Here is a 23,871-nt window from a genome sequence, read left to right as displayed (position 1 = left end):
AGAGCTTGTAACACTCCAAAGAGAAAGGAAAACTTGAAATCGCATCATATGACCCCTTTAAGTTGCGCTAGAGGAATTAGAAATGTGTTTTTTTCTGGGCCCCAGCATAGCATTCCTGTAGTTGATAGTCCAGTTGATCACTTCTAATCCTATTGTTGGCAGCTCACACTCAAAACTAGCCCGGAAAGTATGTGTCTAGTGTGTGGTAAGCACAATATTTTAGAAGTGCTGATATCAATGTCCTGCAGAGCTTGTGAAGATGTGAAATAGATACTGTGCTTCTCCTGGTTGTTGCTGTGACCTTTTCAAGGCTGCTGAAGAAATACACGTGTCTCTGTCGGTTTAGCCAGGCCACTGCTGGAGGTTTTGTTGCTCATGACAACAACTCGGCTTAGACAAAGTGCTCTGGCGTTCGTCCACGCTAACACTCATGTTCTGACCTGAATCCAGAAGGCCCATTCCCTTCTCCTCCTCTGCTTCCAGGTTGGCATGGAACTTGCCCCCCATTCTGAGGGAATATTTTGCTCAGGCTATGACCCAGATTTTTTTTTTTGTATGTCCTGGCAGCTACCTGAGCTGCAAGCCATGCTGGTTTAAGTTGTTATAAATGAAACTACCTGAAAAAAGGTGTGGAGAGGCTCCTGTCAGACTGCACTGCTATTGCAAGTGCTTTTGCAGAATGAGCATTTATTTCACTCTTTCTTTCTTATGTCTGTGTGCAGGATTTAAATAAGTGCTTTAAGTGTGACTCTCAGGAGCCGTACGATGCCTATCATCACAAAAAGAACCACAGGGTGGAGAATGTCATCTACCAGAGAGACAGCAGAGGAGAACTCACCTGGTGGCAGTCTGTAAATGGTGTGTGAGGGACCAAAAGCCTGAGACCACACTGAAAGTTTTTTATTTTAATCTTAAATTTTAGGATTTAGGGGAAAACAAAAGCATGAGAAAAATCATCATGTTCATTTTTCAAATAGGTTTTTCACTCAGTATTTTGTAATGAAAAATGTAGTATTTATTTATTAATGTATTATTTAGTAAATGTATTATTTATTTATTTGTTGTTTCTGTTGTTTCTATTTAATACATGATGATAAATGTAGTTAAATGAATGATTATTCAAATAATTTATTATTAGTACACATTAATGTTAATGTATACTGTATATTCAAATTGAAAAAAAACTATTTAAAAACGCCAAATTAAAACAAAGAAAATGTATGATGACATAAGTACGGTAATTGTACTACCTGAAAGATATAAAATCTGTTTATTATTTAAAAAGCTTTTCATACAATAATTTGTAATTATTTGTATATTAATTAATCAATTAATTTAGTTTCTGTTGTTGCTTCTATTTTAAAAATTTCTCTAATTCTAATAATACATGATGATAATAAGTAGTTTTTAAATAATTATTCAAATCATTTATTATGTTAATTGGTATATACAGTTAATTAGTGTATACTGTATTAAAATAAAATAAAAATTAACATAGAATGAAAACATTTTCACTAGTGGTCTCAAGTTTGTGGCCCACACCAAATTATAACAAAATAAAAGTACATCATAAGAGATAATTCTTCTACCTAAAAATAATGAAATTCATGTTGATTTTGAATAAGATTTTTACTCAATCATTTGTAATGAAAAAAACTGACTGTATAAGTTCCACTGAATAGTAGATAGTGACTTTCAGTTTTCTTTCATTTGTTTGTGTGCAGGAGAGGAGAATGTCAGTATTAGACTGAATCTTGAGGCCGAGTTCCATTTTACTCATCTCATCATGAAGTTTAAAGTATGTATACAGTATAAATGGATATACATAAGCACAACAATAAATTTCAGTAATAGTTAAGTATATATATCAGTAAAAGTGAACCAACTTCTTCACTGCTAAAGACTTTAACCTTCTGTTTGCATCTTCATAGACGTTTAGGCCTGCTGCTATGATAATTGAGCGTTCTTCTGATTTTGGCCGTACATGGAGGCCATATCGCTACTTCGCCTACAACTGCACCAAGACTTTCCCCCGGGTTCCTGCCCACTCGCTGCGGTTTACTGATGAGGTCATCTGTGAGGAGCGCTACTCTGACATTGAGCCATCCACTGAAGGAGAGGTGAGTGTGTGCTGAGGATATTTTAATAAGGATATGTTTCAATCTGTTACTTTTGAATGCAGTCCTGCTATTTGATTGTATTAATATTATTTTTTAGGTCATCTACAAAGTGCTTGATCCTGCTATCCATGTCAAAGACCCATACAGTCTTGACATTCAGGGTTAGTGAACTATAACAAATCTTTTACCATGTTACTGTTGTGCATTATTTTTTTATTAAAATGTGTTTAGTCCTTATGTCAATAGGATTATTAAAGAAATAGTTCACCCAAAAATGAAAATTTGCTTAAAACCCTCAGGCCATCCAAGATGTCAATGAGTCTTCATTGGAACAAATTTGGAGAAATGTATCATTACATCACTTGCTCACCAGTGGATCCTCTGCAGTGAATGGGTGCCGTCAGAATGAGAGTGCAAACAGCTGATTAAAACATCACAATAATCCACATGACTCCAGTCCATCAATTAATGTCTTGTGAAGCTGCATGTTTGTGAGAAACTAATCTATCATTAAGGCGATTCAACTTTAAACCTTCACTTCTTGGGCAAAATACGATTATATAATCCATAATAATGCTTCAAGCAGTGAAGAAGTCCTGATTGCTGATTAAAACATCACAATAATCCACATGACTCCAGTCCATCAATTAATGTCTTGTGAAGCTGCATGTTTGTGAGAAACTAATCTATCATTAAGGCGATTCAACTTTAAACCTTCACTTCTTGGGCAAAATACGATTATATAATCCATAATAATGCTTCAAGCAGTGAAGAAGTCCATCCCCTGTTGTCCTCTCACATCAAAATTTACCAACATATCTGTTTAATCAGTTTTGGACTGTTTTCGTGTAGACGGTGCTTGATCTGTGAAAATTTCTCTCCTGATTCAGATGAGATGACTTTTTCACAGAAGAAAACAATATTATGGATAGAAGACTTGTTTGAAGTTGACAACATCTTAACAATGAAATTGTTTTGTACAAACACACAGCTAATCACTTCACAAGATATGAAATGATGGACGGAAGTTGTGTGGATTATTTGTGGATTATTGTGATGTATTTATCATCTGTTAGCACTCTCATTCTGACGGCACCCATTCACTGCAGAGGATCCATTGGTGAGCAAGTTTCTCCAAATCTGTTCCAATGAAGAAACAAACTCATCTTGAATAGGCTGAGGGTAAGTAAAGCTTTAGAAAATTTCCACTTTTGGGTGAACTATTCTTTTAATGGCCAACTTGTGAGTTTACTATAACAAGTGTTAATTTTGTGTATACAGCACTGTATATAATGCAGCTGCCAGTCACACAGTGCATTAACAATCTTCCCTCAGATTTGTTGCGGATCACTAACCTGCGGATAAACTTCACTAAACTGCACACTCTGGGTGATAACTTGCTTGACCGGCATCTGGACGTGCTGCAGAAATATTACTATGCTCTGTATGAGCTGGTTGTGCGCGGGAGCTGCTTCTGCTACGGTCACGCGTCAGAGTGCGCACCAGTACCCGTAGTGACCACCAGGGATTCTAGCATGGTGGGTATCGGTCAAACTGAGGTATGAGCTGGTTGTGCGCGGGAGCTGCTTCTGCTACGGTCACGCGTCAGAGTGCGCACCAGTACCCGGAGTGACCACCAGGGATTCTAGCATGGTGGGTGTCGGTCAAACTGATTTGTAGTTTTGATTTCAAAACAGCTTGGTTATTGTTGGATTGTGAATGAAGCACACTATTTAATAAATCCCATCCTTTTGATTGGACAGATTCATGGACATTGTGTGTGTAAGCACAACACTGTGGGATTAAACTGTGAGCGCTGCAGAGATTTCTACCATAATGCACCCTGGAGGCCCGCTGAGACTGATAACGCACATACATGCAGGGGTAAGATCCTGTACACATGCATGTAGAAGTTAAAGAAAATTTACTTATCCTAATACAAATGGCAAATAAGTCTTAATTTGTGACTTTTTCCCAGAATGCAACTGTAATGGTCACTCCAACCAGTGTCACTTTGACATGGCGGTCTATCTGGCTACGGGGAACGTCAGTGGAGGCGTGTGTGACGACTGTCTCCACAACACCATGGGCCGCAACTGTGAGACCTGTAAACATTTTTACTATCAGGATCCAACTCGAGACATCAGAGACCCAGCAGCATGTATCCGTAAGTGGTTCATTTTCATGAGACTTTTTTTTTTTTTTGCATGGTTTTCTCCTGCCTGCTATTCATGTTGTTTCCTATGTATGTGTGCAGCCTGTGACTGTGACCCGGTGGGATCTGTGGAGGGTGGAGTTTGTGACAGTCATACTGATCTGGATCTGGGTATGATTGGCGGTCAGTGTCGCTGTAAGCAGAACATCAGGGGTCAGCGCTGTGACTACTGCAAAGAGGGACACTATGGACTCAGTCTTGACAACCCACTGGGATGCCAGCGTAAGTGATTGTGTGCGTTTAGTGGATGTGAAGTCATTTCTTCTCAAGTCCATCACATTCACTATGAACGTGTTCCACTAACATTGGACAAATAGAAACTGTTTAAATTTTAATCAATACAAAAGATTGGGCTCTATAAAATTTGTTCATGTTTTTGAAAGAAGTCTCTAATGCTCACCAAGGGGCCTCTGTATATGACATTTATTGTGTTTATGTGTATGTCGTTGGCAGCATGTAACTGTGACCCCCGTGGCATCACTATGCTGGGGGCACCGTGTGATCAGATCAGTGGTGACTGCTCCTGTAAGAGATATGTAACCGGCCGCTACTGCAACCAGTGTCTGGTACAACTTCACTCTCTCCTTAAACAATAACCATCTCAAACATTTTGCAGATTTAATATTGAAAATTCAGAAAATGCCTGTATGTATTTGTTTGTGTACAGCCTGAATACTGGGGACTCAGTAATGATCTGGCTGGCTGCAGACCCTGCGACTGTGACTTTGGTGGAGCAACCAGCATCAGGTGAATCACTGATGTCAGTTATTGCATTTAAATGTGTGTTTACCCTTGATTAGCAATAAGGAAGTGTCTGGTATCTGGGTGTTGTTTTGAAATGCCAAGATTAAAGTCCTGCATTCTTTTGGGATTTGACCGGGATGGGCACTGAAGTCAAGAACTCTTTAATTTGTTTAGAGAACTGAACTGAATGGAAGTGCCGAACTACAAGGTGAAAACAATGAACATTTTGAATCTATTTTCAGATATGTATTTTTTTCCCCGTAAATATTTTTTCCCCCATTTCATTTTAAGACAAATAAAAAACACTTAAAAAATAATGTAAATACAATTTTAACAACAACAAAAAATGATTAGTAAAAATAATCAAATAAAAAAATAAACAAAAAAGATTACAGTAGAAAAAGTTATGTAGAAACAAATGTCCTCGCAGTTCAGGGCTTCCACAGAATATGAACTGATTTCTTTATGAAAACAAATCATTAAGCCCTTGATTTGAAGCGTTTTGAAGATATCTATGAGAGTTTTCTCTAAACTCTGTTCTCTTTCACCTTCAGATGCAGGATGGACAACGGTCAGTGTGAGTGTCGGCCTCATCTGATTGGTCGGCAGTGTTCTGAAGTGCAGCCTGCATTTTTCTGTGCTTCTCTGGATAATAACAAGCATGAAGCAGAGGAAGCTTTAGGTCACTCTTCTGATGATCCTGCTCTTCCAGTGCGTAATGCTCAGTTGCACGGAGATCACATTTCTAAAGTCCACCTAATACTGGCATTTTAACTGTGTATTATTTTTCCTTGTGGCAGACTAAACTGTGCAGAAGTTCAGGGCTTCCACAGAATATGAACTGATTTCTTTATGAAAACAAATCATTAAGCCCTTGATTTGAAGCGTTTTGAAGATATCTATGAGAGTTTTCTCTAAACTCTGTTCTCTTTCACCTTCAGATGCAGGATGGACAACGGTCAGTGTGAGTGTCGGCCTCATCTGATTGGTCGGCAGTGTTCTGAAGTGCAGCCTGCATTTTTCTGTGCTTCTCTGGATAATAACAAGCATGAAGCAGAGGAAGCTTTAGGTCACTCTTCTGATGATCCTGCTCTTCCAGTGAGTAATGCTCAGTTGCACGGAGATCACATTTCTAAAGTCCACCTAATACTGGCATTTTAACTGTCTATTATTTTTCCTTGTGGCAGACTAAACTGTGCAGAGTTCATGTCATATTATCAGGGTACTGCTATAAATCTTCCTGTGGTTATGAATAGGTGTCTGTTCTGCTCTTGGGGGTGATGATGGTATCATGGGTCATGGAAACAGGATCAGGCACATAGATCGAGTAATATGTCTGTGAAAGAATTCAGCTGAATCTTTCAGTCCATAAATGTTGTTGTAATGTGTAAAATGTAAAACTGTCTACTTTGTCAGTTTGTATTGATGTGAGTGGAACCCTCAGGTACCTTCACTTCCACTGCTCTGTGTGACAAAACAATCAGAGCAGCATGTCTATCTGATACCATCATATCCTCTGAGTCACACTTGGGTTTGGTGATAGCAGTGGTTAAATATTCAGTGCAAAAACAACTTTTTCCCCTTAAATCAATATTTTTGCCTTCCAGTTTGTTTCCGGTTAAAATAAATCTTTAAAAATATATATATTAAATGATTTTTCTTTCCGCATTGTCAGTTTTTCATCATAATTTAGTGAGGTTTTTCCAGGATGGTTCACTGTAGCCCCCTCAGGAACTCAGTGCTGTGCTGGTTGTGCAGGCACACTGTGGCATACACAAACAAACACGCAGACGAACTGCAGAATGCTCCACGAGTCCACAGCTGAAGTGACCCAGAATAAGATCAGAGAGCAGAAGAGGTGCCAGCCTGTCAGAGAGCGTTATTAATGCACACCACACATATAAACACACACCAGCACTGTCTGGTTCACACAGTCTCTCACACTCTTCACCATCATCATTCCAGTTCACACTTTCACTTCCTGTCACTCACCTTTATTCAGAAAGGGTGTCATGTTGTGTTCAAACGTTTGGGGTTGGTAAGAATGTTTTTAATGGTGTTAAAAAAAGACTCTCATGCTCAACAAGGCTGTATTATTTGATCATTTGAAAATACAGCAAAAACAGTAATGTGAAATATTATTACAAATTAAAATAACATTTCTATTTTAATATTTTTTTATATATAATTTATTTGTGAGATGGCAAAGCTGAATTTTCACCAGCCATTATTCCAGTCTTTAGTGTCACATGATCCTTCAGAAATCATTCTAATATGCTGATTTGCTGCTCAAGAAAAATTTATTATAAATATTGAAAACACTTGTGCTGAATAATATTATTGTGGAAATTGTGATACTTTTTTTCAGAAATTTTGGATGAATAGAAACTTCAAGCAGCATATTTGAACCATAAATCTGTAACATTATACATGTCTTTTCTGTTGATCAATTTAATGCATCCTTGCTGAATAAAAGTTTTCATTATAAAAAAAAATCTTACTGATCCAAACTTGAACTATAGTGTATATACTGTGTATTATTTGCACTGAGTACATTGTACTGTGTACCAGCAGTATCCTTTATTGTCACTTGACTACTGCATGTTTACTTCAGGTATCAAATTTTTTATCCAATTTTGTATAAAAATGTCTTAACTTTAGGCCATCTGGTCAGGTAATGAGTCACAAAAGACATTACAAGTCAAATTTGGTATAATTTCTGGAGCAGTGATAACTTTTGACGTGGAAGGTTTGAAGTTGGAAGTTGAGCACATTGCATTGTGGGATGCAATATCCAATGAAATATACTCTGGTTATATACTGCATATTTAAAAAAAAAAGTGCTTACTGTGTGCACAGTACATATAATGCATAATGAAACAATAGTATACATTGTATACATACTGCATACTAGAAAATTAGTATGACAGTATATTGATATGCCATTTTGGACATAGCCATACATTCATGTTTTACAGTGTGTATATGTATGTATACACATATGTAATATCATGAATATTATATAGTTTGTGTGCATGTTTTTTAGGGCAACCCAAGGCCTCAGGCTGAGACTGACTGTGTGCAGCATCTCAACAATCAGCTGAGAAGAAACCGTCGTCATCATCACCGGCACATTGCCCAGCAGCAGAGGGCAGCACTGAGACGCATCCGACAGTTGCAGCAAACTGTAAGTTTCCCCAAGTATAGGTCTCTGCAGGAAAGTAATGGGAGTTACCAGATCGGGGCGTTTTTAGACCATGTTTTCTGATTGGCTGACATCATTGAAAGGATTGAATTTATTTCCTTATGAAATTAACTCTTCATGAAACCAATACTCAGGAACTCACACAAAACAGACGCCATGCAATAAAACAATAAAACTTATCTGGAGAAGAAATATTCAAAGAGAGCAAACAACGGAAAATTTAAACTAATCCTGATAAATTCAGAAGCGCAAGTAAAAGACCGAATACGCATTAAACCTTAAACCAGGCCGCTGGATTCCGCTTTTTGGGATGGCGGGTTGGATCCTTACATCATAGTGACGGTAGGTTTAGGGGTGGGGTTAGGTAAGTGGGATCATTTTGATTGCATGATTCAGAATCACCCTGCAGTTTGAAAACAGCTCAGAGGTTTCTCTGGTGTGTAACCCTAAGCCATCTGCCATTTTCAAGTATAGGTCTCTGCAGGAAAGTAATGGGAGTTACCAGATCGGGGCGTTTTATACCATGTTTCCTGATTGGCTCACGTCATGGTGACGGTAGATTTAGGGGTGGGGTTAGGTAAGGGGGATCATTTTGATTGCTTGATTGAGAAACACCCTGCAGTTTGAAAACACCCACAAATTCAGAAACGCCCACTTTTGCTCTGCAGAGACCTCAATCTCAGTTTCCCCTCAGATAACTCCACCTCCTCCTTCATCAGCCAATCCATACCTTACACTATACTGCTGTATCTAGTTTAATATGAATGTGTGAATCTGTTTTCAGCCCAGCATAAGCACAGTGCATAGAGAGAGACAACCAGGTCAGATGGTCACATGGACCGGGCCGGGCTTTGCTCGGGTTAAAGACGGCGCTGGCCTCAAGTTCACCATCAGCAATGTCCCTTACGCTATGGAATATGACATTATGATCAGATACGAGCCAGAGGTGTGTGGTCTGAAACACTTGAGAGATTGTTTCGAAACATGGTAGCTGATTACTAGCTGGTAGATTATCTTAGACCAACCTACAAACAGCAACCAGCTAGTCATACCAGCTACAAGTAATCACCATCTGGCACCAGCTTAGACCAGAAAAGCAGCTACCATGTTTCAAAAAACAAATGCTAGTTTAAACTGGTTTAAATATCCTTAAACACTGCGTAAAATGATTTTCTTCCTTAGTATTCCTTATATACTTCTTATATACCTTATATACTTCTTCCTTATTTTGTCTCATTTTCCAGTATAAACATATAAACATTCTTAAATAAATACACATTTATTTAAGGAAAATTACTGGATATAAAGTTTTGTTTTTCTGAAAATTTTAATCAAAATTAAGTGAGTTTAATCTTAAAACATGAAAAAATATCTGCCAGTGAGGTCAGAAAAATAATTCAAAGATTTTTTACCTCATTGACAGATTTTTTTCTTGTTTTAAGCATAAACTCAATTTTGATACTTTTTGCAGAACTTGTTCATTTTGTTTCTCAAGTAAATGTATCTTGATTAAAGAACGTTGAGATATTTGTACTGGAAAACAAGACAAACATACTAAGTAGCAATTTTTTTTGCAGTGTATTTACTTAATAAGATATCCCAAAATATCATCTTTGGTTTAAAAATGTATGTTATTATTAATCATCTTGTCTATTCTTTTTGATGTATGCAGTCCACAGAGGACTGGGAGGCTCTAGTGAGCGTCACATCCCTGGATTTACCCACAAGTCTCCGCTGTGGAAACATGCTGCCCACAGAGCAGATGTACACAGTCACAATGCCCCACCACAGGATGTAATATCATTGTGTTTATGTCTGTGTGTGTCCGTGTTTACCTGACACATCAGGAATGCTTTGTTTTTGGATGCAAGTGCGCATTCATATTTCTTTGTAAGCACTCCATTCATATTTAGTGTAGAGTAGACTTATGTACTATTGCGTATTATGTACAAAGTACTATTTTAAAGCTTGTTTAACCCAACCTCACGTCATGGGAAACAGAGTTTCACGGCAGTTGTTTTGATCTTTTTCCTGCAAGGGTGAGTTTTTGGGTGCCATTGTAATCTGAATCTAATCTGATTTCTGGCTTTATCCCAAGGCTCAGGGAATGCAGGAGCAAATTAGACTCTGTCAAAAGCTGCATATCCTTTTGAGCAAACACTGAGAGAATTAAAAAATAAGATACTGGCTGAGTGAGAAAGTGGGAGAAACAAGAGAAAATGAAAGGAGACAGGGAGTCAGGTGAGTTCAGGAAGTTCAGTCTGGATATATTACTGGTCTAAGTCTTTCGATGGGGAAATAAAACCCAGGCAGGAAATAAGACTTCACACAGACATTATCAGGCTGGTGGAGCTGCTGTCTAACTGAAGGTTACTAAAAAAGTGTGGCTGTCTGGTGCTGGAAAGGGATTTGAGTCAATGAATGCTTTAACATAGGCAAAGGAAGCAGCTGTATGTGCTTCACCTGATTAAAGCTGGTGAAAAATACTGGTAGTTTGTGAATAAAAATAATAATCATATCTCAAATAGCACATGCATATTTCTGTGATATACTGAAAAAGATGCATTAAATTGAAAAGTGACAGTAAAGACATAATTTTATGAGATATTTCAATTTCAAATAAATATAAGGAATAAATAACATTTCACAACATATTCAAATAGAAAACTACATTTTACAATTGTAATATTATTTCATAATATTGCTATTTTTATAGTATTTTTGATCAAATAAATGCAGTCTTGGATTAAATCATAAAAAACTTTGAATGTCAGTGTATATATTTTCTAAATGTTTTTATTTCAAATAGGAAAACTATTATATGATTATGGTATGATGATATAGGTCAGTGTTATTTTATGTCATAACATTTCTTTATTTTATATTTTTAAAAAACCTCAAATTAGACATTAAATTTAAGATTTTCATTGGACCTCATTGCATGTTTAAAAAGTAATTTTTAAATGATTTGTAGAGTAAAGGGAAAGAAATATGCATTACTGTACTGTATATGAATATCGTTAGTAATGGTTTGCAACTCTTGACAGGTACGTTGACATGCCAAGGCCCTTTTGCTTTGAGCCAAACAACCAGTATGTGGTTTCCATCCGTTTCCAGCGTCATGCCGTGTCTCACCGACATCTCACCGCCTTCACCCTGATAGACTCAGTAAGGAGTTGTTAAATGCTTAAAACAAGGAATGCATGTGGTGCAATTTCCTAACCACAGTTACTGTAATACAAGCACTGCCCCCTGCTGGTGTAATTATATTAAAGTATTGAGTCTTCTGTTGATCTAATAATGACAAAAGCTTACTCTTTCTCTCTCCCCACAGCTTGTACTGATACCCCGGTATGAAGAGCTTCCAGGTTTCCAGGGTGACGACTCCCCAGATGAGCGTCGACGTCAGGAGATGGAGTTGTACATGTGTTTGGATTCCTTCATGACCGTGCCGATGCCTGCGCTGGCCGAGCTGTGCACTACACTCATCTGCAGCATCTCTGCGATCATGTATAACGGTGCCCTGGGTGAGTCACACAGTGATGGGGTCAAAGCTCAAAGATCCCTCCTCAATGTCCAGTCAAAACAACGGTCACATTGCAGCACATCAATTCATTTTTCATTCAGAAAAATCTCATGCTGTTGTTTAGATTCTTACGAAAGGCTTCCTTAAAAGTGGTAATAGTTTGAACTTTTTGTTTCTGCAGCATGTCAGTGTGACCCTCAGGGTTCACTGAGTGCAGAGTGTGACAAAGTCGGAGGCCAATGTCACTGTAAACCCAATGTTATTGGCCGTAAATGTGATCAGTGTGCACCGGGGACTTACGGATTTGGGCCATATGGCTGCACTGGTGAGAAACTTTAATAAGCATTTTAATGGATATTTAAATGAAAACACATTGATAATGTAAAAATATTTATTTGATAGACACTTTTGATAGGGCCATCAATGTTCTTTTTATATTGTAACTGTTTATTTTTTCACAAGTGTTAGTTTAAGATCTTAATGAAATAAAATTGGACACATTTCGCATCGTCCCTCACTCCCTTTTCTCTGTCTGCAACAGTATGTGACTGCCACTCTCAGGGCTCTGTAGGGCATCAGTGTGACCCTGTGACGGGCCAGTGTCCGTGCCAGCATGGGGCGACTGGCCGCCAGTGCTCGGAATGCCAGCCAGGTCAGTGGGGATTTCCAAACTGTAGACAGTGCCAGTGTAACGGCCATGCGGAGATCTGTGACCCTGAAACAGGTGCCTGCTATGAGTGCAGAGACTACACAGCTGGACAGCTGTGTGAGAGGTGAGAGACTGCTTAATGTGGTCAACACACTGACTACATCAGTGAGACTAAATCAATGACAAATTACATTTGGATCACTGATTGAAGTCACAATGTAATGCATTCTTTGCAAAAGAGGGTGAGACAGCCACGATCTATATGTCAAATATGACCGCAAATAAGTTATTAAAGTAAGTTAATTAATGAATAAATATAGATATTTCTATATTAGATGCTGACTCCAAATGTTTGAATGGTAGAGTAAGATCTGTTGATTTTATTCTTCAAGGATGCATTAACTTGATCAAAAATGACAGTAAAGACTTTTACATTTTTACAGTTTTTATTTCAAATAAATTATGTTCTTTTGAACTTTGTATTTGTCAGAGAATCCTGACAAAAAAATGCATCATGGTTTCCACAAAAATATGAAGCTGCACGATGGTTTTCAAAATTGATAATAATAAGAAATGTTTCATGAGCAGCAAATCAGCACTGTAGTATGATTTCTGAAGGGTCGTGTCACAATGAAAACTATAGTAATGGATGCAGAAAATTCAGCTTTGCCATCACAGGAATAAATTATATTTTAAAACATATTCAAATAGAAAATTTATATTTTAAATCACAATAATATTTCACAATATTACTGTTTTTACTGTGTTTTTCTTATTAAATAATTGCAGCCTTGGTGAGCACATGCAAGAGACTTTTCTAACAAAATTAAAAAATTAAACACAAAAATATTTGTATAATTTTTGTTTAACAAAATGCTCCATGAAATATTATGTTTATTATAATAATAAATGTATGGTATGATACTAATAATATGCACATATCCATAGGCTGCCCTGTAATAAATGTACAGTAGTGAGAGAAAAAGTAGTCTTAATGTAATTAGAGATTAATTAGAAATACAATTAATATGATATTATTCTCTAAAGAAGTGTATCTATTATTGTGCCCTTTCTTACTTTAGGTGTGTAAACGGTTTCTATGGTAACCCAATATTGGGTTCTGGTGAGCACTGTCGCCCCTGTCCATGTCCAGGACACCCTGACAGCGGACACTCCAATGGAGCTTCCTGTCACGCAGATTATGCCTCCAATCAGATCCTCTGCCAGTGTGGTGAAGGATATGCAGGTAAAATAGTGTCACTAAATCAATAGCTTTTAATTCTCATTAAGTAGTTTTACTGACAGTGTCCTCTCTAAGGTCCTCGCTGTGATCGCTGTGCCCCCGGTTACTATGGTGATCCTGAGCAGCCTGGCAGGACATGCCGGCCATGCCAGTGCAACGGGAACATTGACCCCCAAGACCCAGAGTCATGTGACCCACGAACTGGCCAATGCCTCAAGTGCCTGTATAACACCGACGGCCACTTATGCTCTGAGTGTAAATCGGGTTACTATGGAAACGCACTCGCTCAGGACTGTAGGCGTAAGTACAGTGACTCTAAAGCTTCAAAACATATATATTTAAAATGAATGAATTCATGCATTTATATCTAATTCTGCACTCTGTCTCGTCCTGCAGGCTGTACTTGTGTAACGGCAGGCACTTTAGAGGACTACTGTACTGATGGAGTGTGTCACTGTGATAAACAGACTGGTCAATGCCCCTGCAAGCCAAACATCATCGGTCACAACTGTGACCAGTGCTCCCCCAACCACTGGAACTTCGGCTCGGACTGTGGATGTGAGCCCTGTGAATGTTCCCAACCAAATGCCCTCAGTACCCACTGCAACATGGTATGTTCTGTGGCATACAGTATCTTTATTTATCATTAAATCTTTATTTTATCAGGGTTAGTCTCTCAAAATTGAAACCTCAACATAAAACAATAAATGACAATAAACAGATGTAGGTCAAGGTATAATGTGACATGAACAGATGTGACTATACATTACAACAGGGGTTTTCAAACCCCCAAATGTGGTGAAATATGCATGGCAACTGTTTAATGCATAAACATGCAAAAACATATAGTGCTACTAAACTTGAAATTATGTAAACGACATTGTTCGCAAAATTAATTTATAAAATTTATTAAATTCATTAAAGATAATAATAAGAAATGTTTCTTGAGCACCAAATCAGCATATTAGAATGATTTCTGAAGGATCGTGTCACAATGAAAACTATATTAATGGATGCAGAAAATTCAGCTTTGCCATCACTGGAATAAAATAGAAAATTGTTATTTTAAATTGTAATAATATTTCGCAATATTATTGTTTTTACTGTTTTTTTTTTAATTAAATAAATGCATCCTTGATGAGCATAAGAGACTTCTTTCAAAATATTACGACACCAAACATTTCAATGGTGGTGTTTCTTGCAAAAATTAAAAATACATTTAAATATAAAATGTAAAATTAAATGTAAAATTGAAAAGACAAATTAGACTCTTTAGATAACTAAATATTTACTATCTTAAACAGTTGTATCAGACAGTTTAGGCTTACATTACATTCAAAGATGCTTCGGATTATATTTATTTTTTTATGTATAATTAATTAATCTCATTTTGAATTAAAAAAACATTTTGTCTGAAGAGGGTCTTGGATTTGAGTGTTTTCATGGCTTAATGATTTTCTTCTTCTGCCTCTCTATGTACTTGTAGTTCAGTGGTCAGTGTCATTGTCAGCCAGGTTTTGGAGGGCGACAGTGCAATGAATGTGAGGCGTTTCACTGGGGTGATCCCAGAGTGCAGTGTGAAGGTGAGAAGTGCACATACAGGTGCATCTCAATAAATTAGAATGTCATGGAAAAGTTCATTTATTTCAGTAATTCAACTCAAATTGTGAAACTTGTGTATTAAATAAATTCAATGCACACAGACTGAAGTAGTTTAAGTCTTTGGTTCTTTTAATTGTGATGATTTTGGCTCACATTTAACAAAAACCCACCAATTCACTATCTCAACAAATTAGAATACTTCATAAGACCAATAAAAAAAAACATTTTTAGTGAATTGTTGGCCTTCTGGAAAGTATGCTCATTTACTGTACATGTACTCAATACTTGGTAGGGGCTCCTTTTGCTGTTGAATTACTGAAATAAATGAACTTTTCGACAACATTCTAATTTATTGAGATGCACCTGTACACACACATCTTACTTATTTTTCTTCTCTGTGTATATATCATTATTCCTTTATCTCCCTCTGATCAGAGTGTAACTGCCACCCTCTGGGGTCCGACATGGCTCAGTGTGACCGCGTAACAGGTGCATGTGTGTGTAAGGAGGAGGCTTCAGGACGACACTGTGACGAGTGCGCCCATGGCTTTACCGGAAACTTCCCCAAGTGCATTCCCTGCCATCCCTGCTTCCAGCTATGGGATGATGCCATATGCCAGATCGGCCGGGATCTGACCCACATCAAGGATGTCATTGCCATGATTCTGGAAAAGGGTGAGGTGCCCGGACTCAGCGATGGCCGCATACGTGAACTGGAGAAGAAGCTGGCACAGGTTCAAGACCTGATTCGAGATGGAGACCGAGAGAGAACCTATAACTTAATAAGCCAGGCTAACGATGACTTGAGGTAAAGCCTGAACACTGTGGGCAGCACTGTAAATGTCATTTCACTTTAGTAAGGCTTGCAGACAGGGCCTAAAAATAATTTGTGTCACTTGCATTAAAAAGGGTTATATTATCAATCTTTCAGTTCAATTTAAACCATGCATTATTTTGCAAAAGCTGTTTTATTATGCACCAAACATAAATTGTTAGTGGCATTTGAGGTTAATTGTAATTGTTCTCCATTTAAATGGACATATTTACAGAGCGGAGATAGCTTTGACTGATGGGCGTCTGATGGGCGTGAGTCGGGAGCTGAATGTTACTGCAGATCTTGACAATGCTCTGAAACGAAACCTAACTGCACTGGAGAAAGAACTGAAAGACTTGAACAATACACTTCACCGACTGCATATAGAGCTAGATAACTATCTCACTGCTGGATTTGCAGGTAAAGTATTATTTCTTAAGTTTTGTTTGTGTTGGTTGAAAAATATAAGATATGACATTTATTAAATTTAACAGCCAATCAAAATTAATCAAAGAAAACAATTACTCAATTACTTGATTATTAATTTTTGATCAATTTTTTATTTTAAAATGATCAAAATTCCTTGTCTGAAATGACTTTGCTTTAAGGTTTCCAGTTCACACCAAGAACGAACGATAACTATATTGATAACATCAACAGATGATAACTTTCTGTTTATTAAAAGCTCTCGCTGCCATTTGGTTGTCTGCCGCTTTAAATGCTTGACCTCTTTGAAGTCAATTATTATTATGTCAATTATTATATATCTTTCATCAACTGAAAAAAAAACCTTACTAAAAGTTATTCTAGTTATATTGTTCCTCTGTGTCATTATTTTTATAGCCATTATTGCCCTATTGCAAAATATTAACTAATAGCCAAATAACTAGTTGGGTATTATTTAGCAAACTTCAATTCCATTGTAAAATGTAAAATCTACTTTTCACCATCCAATCAATAATCAATCAATAAAAAAATCAAGTCAATAAAGCCTTTCATTTTTTTATTGTATGTCCTGTTTCCCTATGCCACATACATTAGGGAAGTGACACTTTTACAATTTTTAAACCCATTCCATAGCTTTTTCCCAGAAAATGGGCAGGAAAACCACCTTTTCATTCATATTCACAACATTTTTGTTAAAAACACTGAACCCATGTTAATGTCTTTTGTCATTTTTGTTTTACAGAGCAGTTTGAAAACGTGCGCAAGTACTACCAGAGTTCATTGAATTCAGAGAAGCGCTGTAATGCCTCCGTATACGGACCCCAGCCCTATTGCAAAATATTAACTAATAGCCAAATAACTAGTTGGGTATTATTTAGCAAACTTCAATTCCATTGTAAAATGTAAAATCTACTTTTCACCATCCAATCAATAATCAATCAATAAAAAAATCAAGTCAATAAAGCCTTTCATTTTTTTATTGTATGTCCTGTTTCCCTATGCCACATACATTAGGGAAGTGACACTTTTACAATTTTTAAACCCATTCCATAGCTTTTTCCCAGAAAATGGGCAGGAAAACCACCTTTTCATTCATATTCACAACATTTTTGTTAAAAACACTGAACCCATGTTAATGTCTTTTGTCATTTTTGTTTTACAGAGCAGTTTGAAAACGTGCGCAAGTACTACCAGAGTTCATTGAATTCAGAGAAGCGCTGTAATGCCTCCGTATACGGACCCCAGAGTCCTGTGGAACAGTCTGAAGACACACGTAACCGTACCGAAGCCCTGCTGAAAGAGAGAAAGGACCTCTTCCTCCGTACAGTCGCCGCCAATAATAAGTCTTTGTCTGAACTGGAGGAAAAAGCTCATGAGATAGACCGAAAGCTCCAGCACCTCAGCAGCAGGGTAGAGACTTTGAGCAAAACTTTGGCTTGAGACCTGGAAGAGAGCGTCAGAAAACCGTTAACTTTATCAGTGACACATTCTTGATCCTTGTTTTTCTTATGCCTTAAGGTATGTGGTGGCCATGGCAACGCTAGTGCAAATAGTAGCTGTCCAAATAGCCCATGTGGAGGAGCTGGCTGCCGTGACAGCGACGGTGCGCTGAAGTGTGGAGGGAAAGGATGTAAAGGAACTGTTGGTGCCTCAGTGACGGCCTTGGACAATGCTGATGATGTTCATAAGAACTTGACCGCTACCAGCAAGGAGCTACAAACCATTGCTAAAAAGGTAAACGGGTGTCTGTTTGAGCTAGTGCAGTGTGTGCATATGCTTGTGAAAGAGCCTGAATCATTTCTGCTTACCTCTCAGCTCAGAGACATCGCTACACTCACCCAGACTGTGAAGAATCAAGCAAAGGACACACTTGATAAAGCCCAGAGCAAGAAAGAACTCTTTGAGAACTCCAACAATATACTCAAAGACTTCATTGAGAAGATTAAAGACTTTTTGAATGGTCAGTGATTGTGTTTTCAGTATTGTTTTTGTGTTGTGTGAAATGCAGAGGCGTTAGGCGATAGTTCACCTTTATGTTGTTCGCAATTCCATACAATACCATAAATGTATACTACCTTTCAAAAGTTTGGAAAATATAAAAAAACAAACAAAAAAGACCCTCTTACTGACAGTTGTGTAGTCTATATAACAGTAAAACAATAGCAATATGTATACAACAGACGAAAATTTGAGTTACTTAAATCTTACCCTGCATAGCTCTAAAATTTTATTCCTGCTCGCACACATTCAAACCTGGTACATCACGATTGGTAACAAGATGCACTAGAATATTTGTCAAAACATGCAACATCTTTTGTGTTCCATGGATAAAAAAAGAAAATCATTCAAATTTTAATATGAACATAGACGTGATTAAATGACAAATTTACATTTTTGCATGAACTGTCATTCTAAAATGTTTAATTATCATAAATGCCTAATTATCACTTATTTGAAAACCTTAAAAAGCCTTTTTTTAATACTAAAACTCATGATATATTCAGAGGAGGGAGCAGATCCAGAAAGCATCGAAAAAGTGGCTCAGCAGGTTTTGGCGATCTCCTTGCCAGTCAACAGGACCGTAATAGTCAACGTCGTCGAGCAGATCAAAGCCAACATCGCCAACCTCACCAATGTGGAGGGAGTGTTCAACCACACTTCAGAGCAACTGGCCGAAGTCAGGGATCTGCTTAAGAGAGCTCAAGATGCAAAGTAAGCAAGAGAGAACATTGTTCACTTTTGTACACAGGAATCCACATATAAATGACATTTTGTGTGTGTGATTTTGTGTTTGTGCAGGGCAAAAGCTGAAGGGGTGAGCGATAACATCAATAAAACTAAAGAAGCACTTGAAACCTCTCAGAGTGCCATAAAAATTGCTGAGAAGGAAATGACCACAGCCCTGGAAAACCTCAAGAATGCCCAAAACATCACTACTATGGTAAAACTGATATATGTTGCTACATTGTTTCCTGTTTCTCTCTTCTTCTTTTTTTTACTAACATTTACTACTAACATTTTTTTCTTATTTACACTAGAATTTTTAAAATGTTTTTGAAAGAAGTCTTATACTCACCAAGACAGCATTTATTTCAAAAATTCAGTAAAAACAGTACAATGCTGTTACAATTTAAAGTTTTCTATTTTTATATATTTTAAAATGTAAATGATATGCAAAGCTGAATTTTCAGCATCATTACTCCAGTCTTCAGTGTCACATGATCCTTCAGAAATCATTCTGATATGCTGATTTGCTGCTCAAGTAACATTTATTGTTATTATCAATGTTGAAAACAGTTGTGCTGCTTAATATTTATTGTGGAAACTCTCTTTGTTTCAGAATTCTTTGATGTTCAAAAGAACAGCATTTATTTGAAATAGAAATATTTTGTAACATTATAAATGTCTTTACTGTCACTTTTGATTAGTTTAATTTGTCCATGCAGAAAAAAGTATTTATTTCTTAAAAAAAAAAAAAAAAAAGATCTCAAAACTATTGACTCGTAGTGTATGATTTGATCTAATCTCCTGTCTATCTCTTCCCTAAACAGGTGGACAACAAACTCTTAAATGTAGACAACAACCTCATGGATGTGATGATGCGATTGGCCAATTTGTCACATGGAGTAGATTTATTGAAAAATAAAACGGAGCAGAACAGGGAGATGGCAAAAGATGCCAAAGCTCAGTCTGACAATGCAACTCAAGAGGCTGCTGGACTTCAAGAGGTGTGTGTATGTGTGTGCACGTCTAGCTATATTTATTTAGAGCTTCTGAAATTAACATTTAATGTTATTTGTGTATGCATGTTTGTGTTTAAAAGGAACTGGTGACTTCAAGAGGTGTGTGTATGTGTGTGCACGTCTAGCTATATTTATTTAGAGCTTCTGACATTAACATTTAATGTTATTTGTGTATGCATGTTTGTGTTTAAAAGGAACTGGCGAATGCTGAGAATCGGTATAAGGAGCTGATAGAGAAGGTGGACTCTGTGGGAGGGACAGGAGAAGGTGACATTAACCAGAGAGCCATTGAGATGAAGAAAGAAGCAGAGGAACTGCTGAAGAAGGCCACCGTGGGCATGGAAACCCTCAGAAGTATGTGTTCAAGTGCATTGATCATTTACTGAAGCTATGAGCCAAGTGTTATGCTGAGTGTTTTTTATGCTGTCATTTTGTTTTAAACTCAATGACAAATTTGAATATTTTTATTCAACAGTTATTTGACTTTGTTTGGCTCTTTACTCATCGTCTTGTTTTTCTGTGTCCCTCCTTTGAAGAACTGGAGAGAAAGTTTAACAAGAACGAGCAGAAAATGCAGCAGCAGCGGGATGAACTGGCAGATCTGGAGAAAAATGTTACAGAAGTCAGAGAATATATCCGATTAAAAGTCATGGGCTACAACAACTGTCAGTAGGAACTGTAAATAAATGACAAAAGCCTGAAATCAGAAATCAACTTATCTTCTCAATCACCCTCTGTGTGATTCATATATTGTTTCATTACAGCCCAAATTGCTATTTCATTACGAATCAGCAGCTTCGCTACTTAATTGTTGTGAAGTTGATAAAATACTTATTGTCATCATACTAAATCAGTGGTTCTCAAACTTTTTCAGGTGTCGGAGGGCTGTAAAACCATCGAATACACCAAGTCTCATTTGATGTCCTTTTCACTGTACCTGACTTGAGTCACCAATTCATATATTTTCCTAAACTGCTGTTTTGTTCTTATTTTATTGAAACTAGCAAACTTTTTGCTAGCTAAGAAAATGAAACAAATGCTTACATCCATTGACAGAACCATCAGTTATGTTATTTATTTAATGTTAACAGTGTATTGATTTGTATGGGTTGATTAATTTTGATTAATTCAATATTGGTGCTTTCTGCTATATATTTTGATACTTTTTGTTTTTTAAATAAGCCAATCAACAAAACAGACCACAGTTTGAGAACCACTGTACTAAATGAGCTGCAGACCAACTGTTGTGTAGCCTAGTGGCCAAAAACATGCACTATTCTTCAAACGTTTGGGGTCAGTAAGATTGTTTTGAAAAGAAATTAACACTTTTATTCAGCAAGGATGCATTCATTTGACAGAAGTGAAATGAAAGGCATTTAGAATGTTATAAAAGATAACTAAGATGAGAACTACTCATCAAAGAATCCTGAAAGGCTGCTGAAAAATTCATCTTTGCCATCGCAGGAATATAATACATTTAAAAATATATGAAAATAGAAAATAGTTATTTTAAATTGTTATATTATTTCATAATATTACTGATTTATAGATTTTTGCAGCCTTGGTGAGCATAAGAGGCTTCTTTCAAATACATTTAAAAAGATCTTACCGACCATGACTTTTGAACTGTAGTTGCATTTACACATTGAAGTGCCTAACACCATAATTTTTATGTTGTGTAAAAGACATATATGAACACATTAAACCTTTGATATGGAATTCAAAAGTTACTGTTTTGTTTTATTTATATGCAGAAACAGCCTCAGTTCTTTTATGTATTACATCAGTAGTACAGGAGGGGGCGATAGAGAATGTAGAAAAAGTGCAACAGTGGGACATACAGGTGCATCTCAATAAATTATAATGTCGTGGAAAAGTTCATTATTTAATACACGAGTTTCACAATTTGAGTTGAATTACTGAAATAAATTAACTTTTCCACGACATTCTAATTTATTGAGATGCACCTGTATTACAACGAAACATAATATCAGTACTCCTGTTTATGATTCTAATGCATATTTCTGAATTGCAGGTTTGTTTCAGCATTATATATTGCACCTTTAAAGTTGAGCCCATTGGCTTTTCTGTCTCTGCATTGTCCTTCCTGTGTCTGTTAGTGTTAGGCAGGACATGTTCATTTCTGTGGAGTAATCCTGTCTGTGTTTGGATCGGTGGCTTTAGCTGACCCTGAGCTTTGATTCATATCATACCACTGAATCACAAATTTGTTTTCACGTCATATGTTTGACTGTCTTCTCCTGTCTGAGTCCTGTACTATAGTGTACATTTCATAAGAAAAATGATGTTTGATAGATCACCTGAATAAAATTAGGCAATATCCTGTTATGAGTATAGACACATACAGTAAATACATATTTAGTGGAGGATATGTGTCTTGTCAGCATGCTCTCAGGTGTTTAGTTTAGAGACAGGGTTTTAAACCAAGGGTTTGTGTAAATTTGAATGAACATTAACTAATGATCTTAAAAGCATTATATAATGGATAAATATTAATGTTTAAATAAAGTGACTATAAAGTGTTGCTGACAACATCTAGCTTTTATTATTATTCTGGGGCTCTCCAAGTCTGGCTTGAAAAACCCTGGTTGAAATAAGTTACCGATAAAATCATTTTGTGAGCTTTATTCACATAACCAGACAATGTTTAACATGAAGGTCTTTCATTAGTTATTTGCATAAATGGTTGATTAATCGATCATGCAGCTTTCCTGAACCTAAATCTATTAAAAAACGAATGCAGTATTGTGTAAAATGTAATCGGATATTGGTATACTTACTGTGAGAGTTCTTTTAAATCAGTTTTCAGAAGCGTGCGCATTCCTGTTGGACTACACTCGTTCATGTGGGCGCTCCGGAAAATAAGAAGTGGACTATTTTTCCAAAATGAGTCGGTGACATTGCCTGAGGACTGTGTCGCTTTACCTTTAGCGGGCATCTCTGTAATCCAGTGCGTGATTTCCATCGGTCATTTCCGCGGTTGTACCAGGACTTCAGAAAGTCCGTCTGGCTCTGATAGCGCTCAAAGTCTCAAAAAACAGTTTGACCATCGACAACATCACAGTAAACGTGAGTACTCGCTTCCAGCATTAGTAAATGCATACGCATGCTTGTGTTTTATTACTGATATTACTGAAGGTTTCATGTGAAAGTAGTTATAAATATAATAAGCTGAAATTGTGTGACAGCTGATTAGTGATTTTCATATTTTAGAAGTCGCGCGGCAGTTGAAGGCAGCTCATCATAAAACCATGCGCGCGCTTCTCTTACTGTTGATTTGTGGTAAGTGTGGCATGAATCCGGTTTTGTTGTTAAAGCAAGACTCAATATTTATTCATTTTGTTATTAGTCTTAATATCTCATGTTTTATCTTTATACATTATTAGTAACCTATTAATGTAATTTATAATGTATGTAAATATGTTTTGTTTATTATGAAACAATTTTTTTGTTTGTTTTGTTTTGTTGTTATTGGGGAATTGCCTCTGATTATTCCATACTCCTTTTGAGAGACAGTGCTGATTTTTTTAGAGGTGTACACA

At 36.9% G+C, this 23,871-nt stretch overlaps 2 protein-coding genes across 2 annotated transcripts in view; both read left to right on the top strand.

The window, feature by feature from the left end:
* The window catches only part of LOC107699593 (laminin subunit beta-1-like), a 47,450-nt gene extending 25,837 nt beyond the window's left edge, over nucleotides 1–21,613 (top strand). The window contains exons 4-35 of the mRNA XM_016500902.1: nucleotides 723–858; nucleotides 1,725–1,798; nucleotides 1,932–2,120; nucleotides 2,218–2,281; nucleotides 3,456–3,658; nucleotides 3,884–4,004; nucleotides 4,099–4,287; nucleotides 4,378–4,557; nucleotides 4,789–4,901; nucleotides 5,003–5,082; nucleotides 5,634–5,790; nucleotides 8,126–8,266; nucleotides 9,069–9,230; nucleotides 9,957–10,078; nucleotides 11,332–11,452; nucleotides 11,619–11,811; nucleotides 11,992–12,135; nucleotides 12,352–12,583; nucleotides 13,542–13,705; nucleotides 13,778–14,002; nucleotides 14,099–14,313; nucleotides 15,189–15,285; nucleotides 15,740–16,112; nucleotides 16,354–16,538; nucleotides 17,728–17,975; nucleotides 18,084–18,299; nucleotides 18,381–18,525; nucleotides 19,070–19,277; nucleotides 19,365–19,506; nucleotides 20,117–20,293; nucleotides 20,503–20,662; nucleotides 20,845–21,613. Coding sequence (XP_016356388.1) covers nucleotides 723–858; nucleotides 1,725–1,798; nucleotides 1,932–2,120; nucleotides 2,218–2,281; nucleotides 3,456–3,658; nucleotides 3,884–4,004; nucleotides 4,099–4,287; nucleotides 4,378–4,557; nucleotides 4,789–4,901; nucleotides 5,003–5,082; nucleotides 5,634–5,790; nucleotides 8,126–8,266; nucleotides 9,069–9,230; nucleotides 9,957–10,078; nucleotides 11,332–11,452; nucleotides 11,619–11,811; nucleotides 11,992–12,135; nucleotides 12,352–12,583; nucleotides 13,542–13,705; nucleotides 13,778–14,002; nucleotides 14,099–14,313; nucleotides 15,189–15,285; nucleotides 15,740–16,112; nucleotides 16,354–16,538; nucleotides 17,728–17,975; nucleotides 18,084–18,299; nucleotides 18,381–18,525; nucleotides 19,070–19,277; nucleotides 19,365–19,506; nucleotides 20,117–20,293; nucleotides 20,503–20,662; nucleotides 20,845–20,981 — 5,313 coding nt within the window. The 3' untranslated portion in view covers nucleotides 20,982–21,613. The remainder of the gene's footprint in view (nucleotides 1–722; nucleotides 859–1,724; nucleotides 1,799–1,931; nucleotides 2,121–2,217; nucleotides 2,282–3,455; nucleotides 3,659–3,883; nucleotides 4,005–4,098; nucleotides 4,288–4,377; nucleotides 4,558–4,788; nucleotides 4,902–5,002; nucleotides 5,083–5,633; nucleotides 5,791–8,125; nucleotides 8,267–9,068; nucleotides 9,231–9,956; nucleotides 10,079–11,331; nucleotides 11,453–11,618; nucleotides 11,812–11,991; nucleotides 12,136–12,351; nucleotides 12,584–13,541; nucleotides 13,706–13,777; nucleotides 14,003–14,098; nucleotides 14,314–15,188; nucleotides 15,286–15,739; nucleotides 16,113–16,353; nucleotides 16,539–17,727; nucleotides 17,976–18,083; nucleotides 18,300–18,380; nucleotides 18,526–19,069; nucleotides 19,278–19,364; nucleotides 19,507–20,116; nucleotides 20,294–20,502; nucleotides 20,663–20,844) is intronic.
* Nucleotides 21,614–23,383: 1,770 nt separating this feature from the next.
* LOC107699592 (laminin subunit beta-2-like) overlaps nucleotides 23,384–23,871 on the top strand; it is a 45,016-nt gene continuing 44,528 nt past the window's right edge. Inside the window, exons 1-2 of the mRNA XM_016500900.1 lie at nucleotides 23,384–23,398; nucleotides 23,543–23,611. Coding sequence (XP_016356386.1) covers nucleotides 23,581–23,611 — 31 coding nt within the window. The 5' untranslated portion in view covers nucleotides 23,384–23,398; nucleotides 23,543–23,580. The remainder of the gene's footprint in view (nucleotides 23,399–23,542; nucleotides 23,612–23,871) is intronic.

The sequence above is a fragment of the Sinocyclocheilus anshuiensis genome, unplaced genomic scaffold, assembly GCF_001515605.1.
Source record: "Sinocyclocheilus anshuiensis isolate Anshui unplaced genomic scaffold, SAMN03320099.WGS_v1.1 scaffold879, whole genome shotgun sequence".
NCBI classification, from domain to species: domain Eukaryota; kingdom Metazoa; phylum Chordata; class Actinopteri; order Cypriniformes; family Cyprinidae; genus Sinocyclocheilus; species Sinocyclocheilus anshuiensis.
This window is presented reverse-complemented; position numbering and strand designations above follow the sequence as displayed.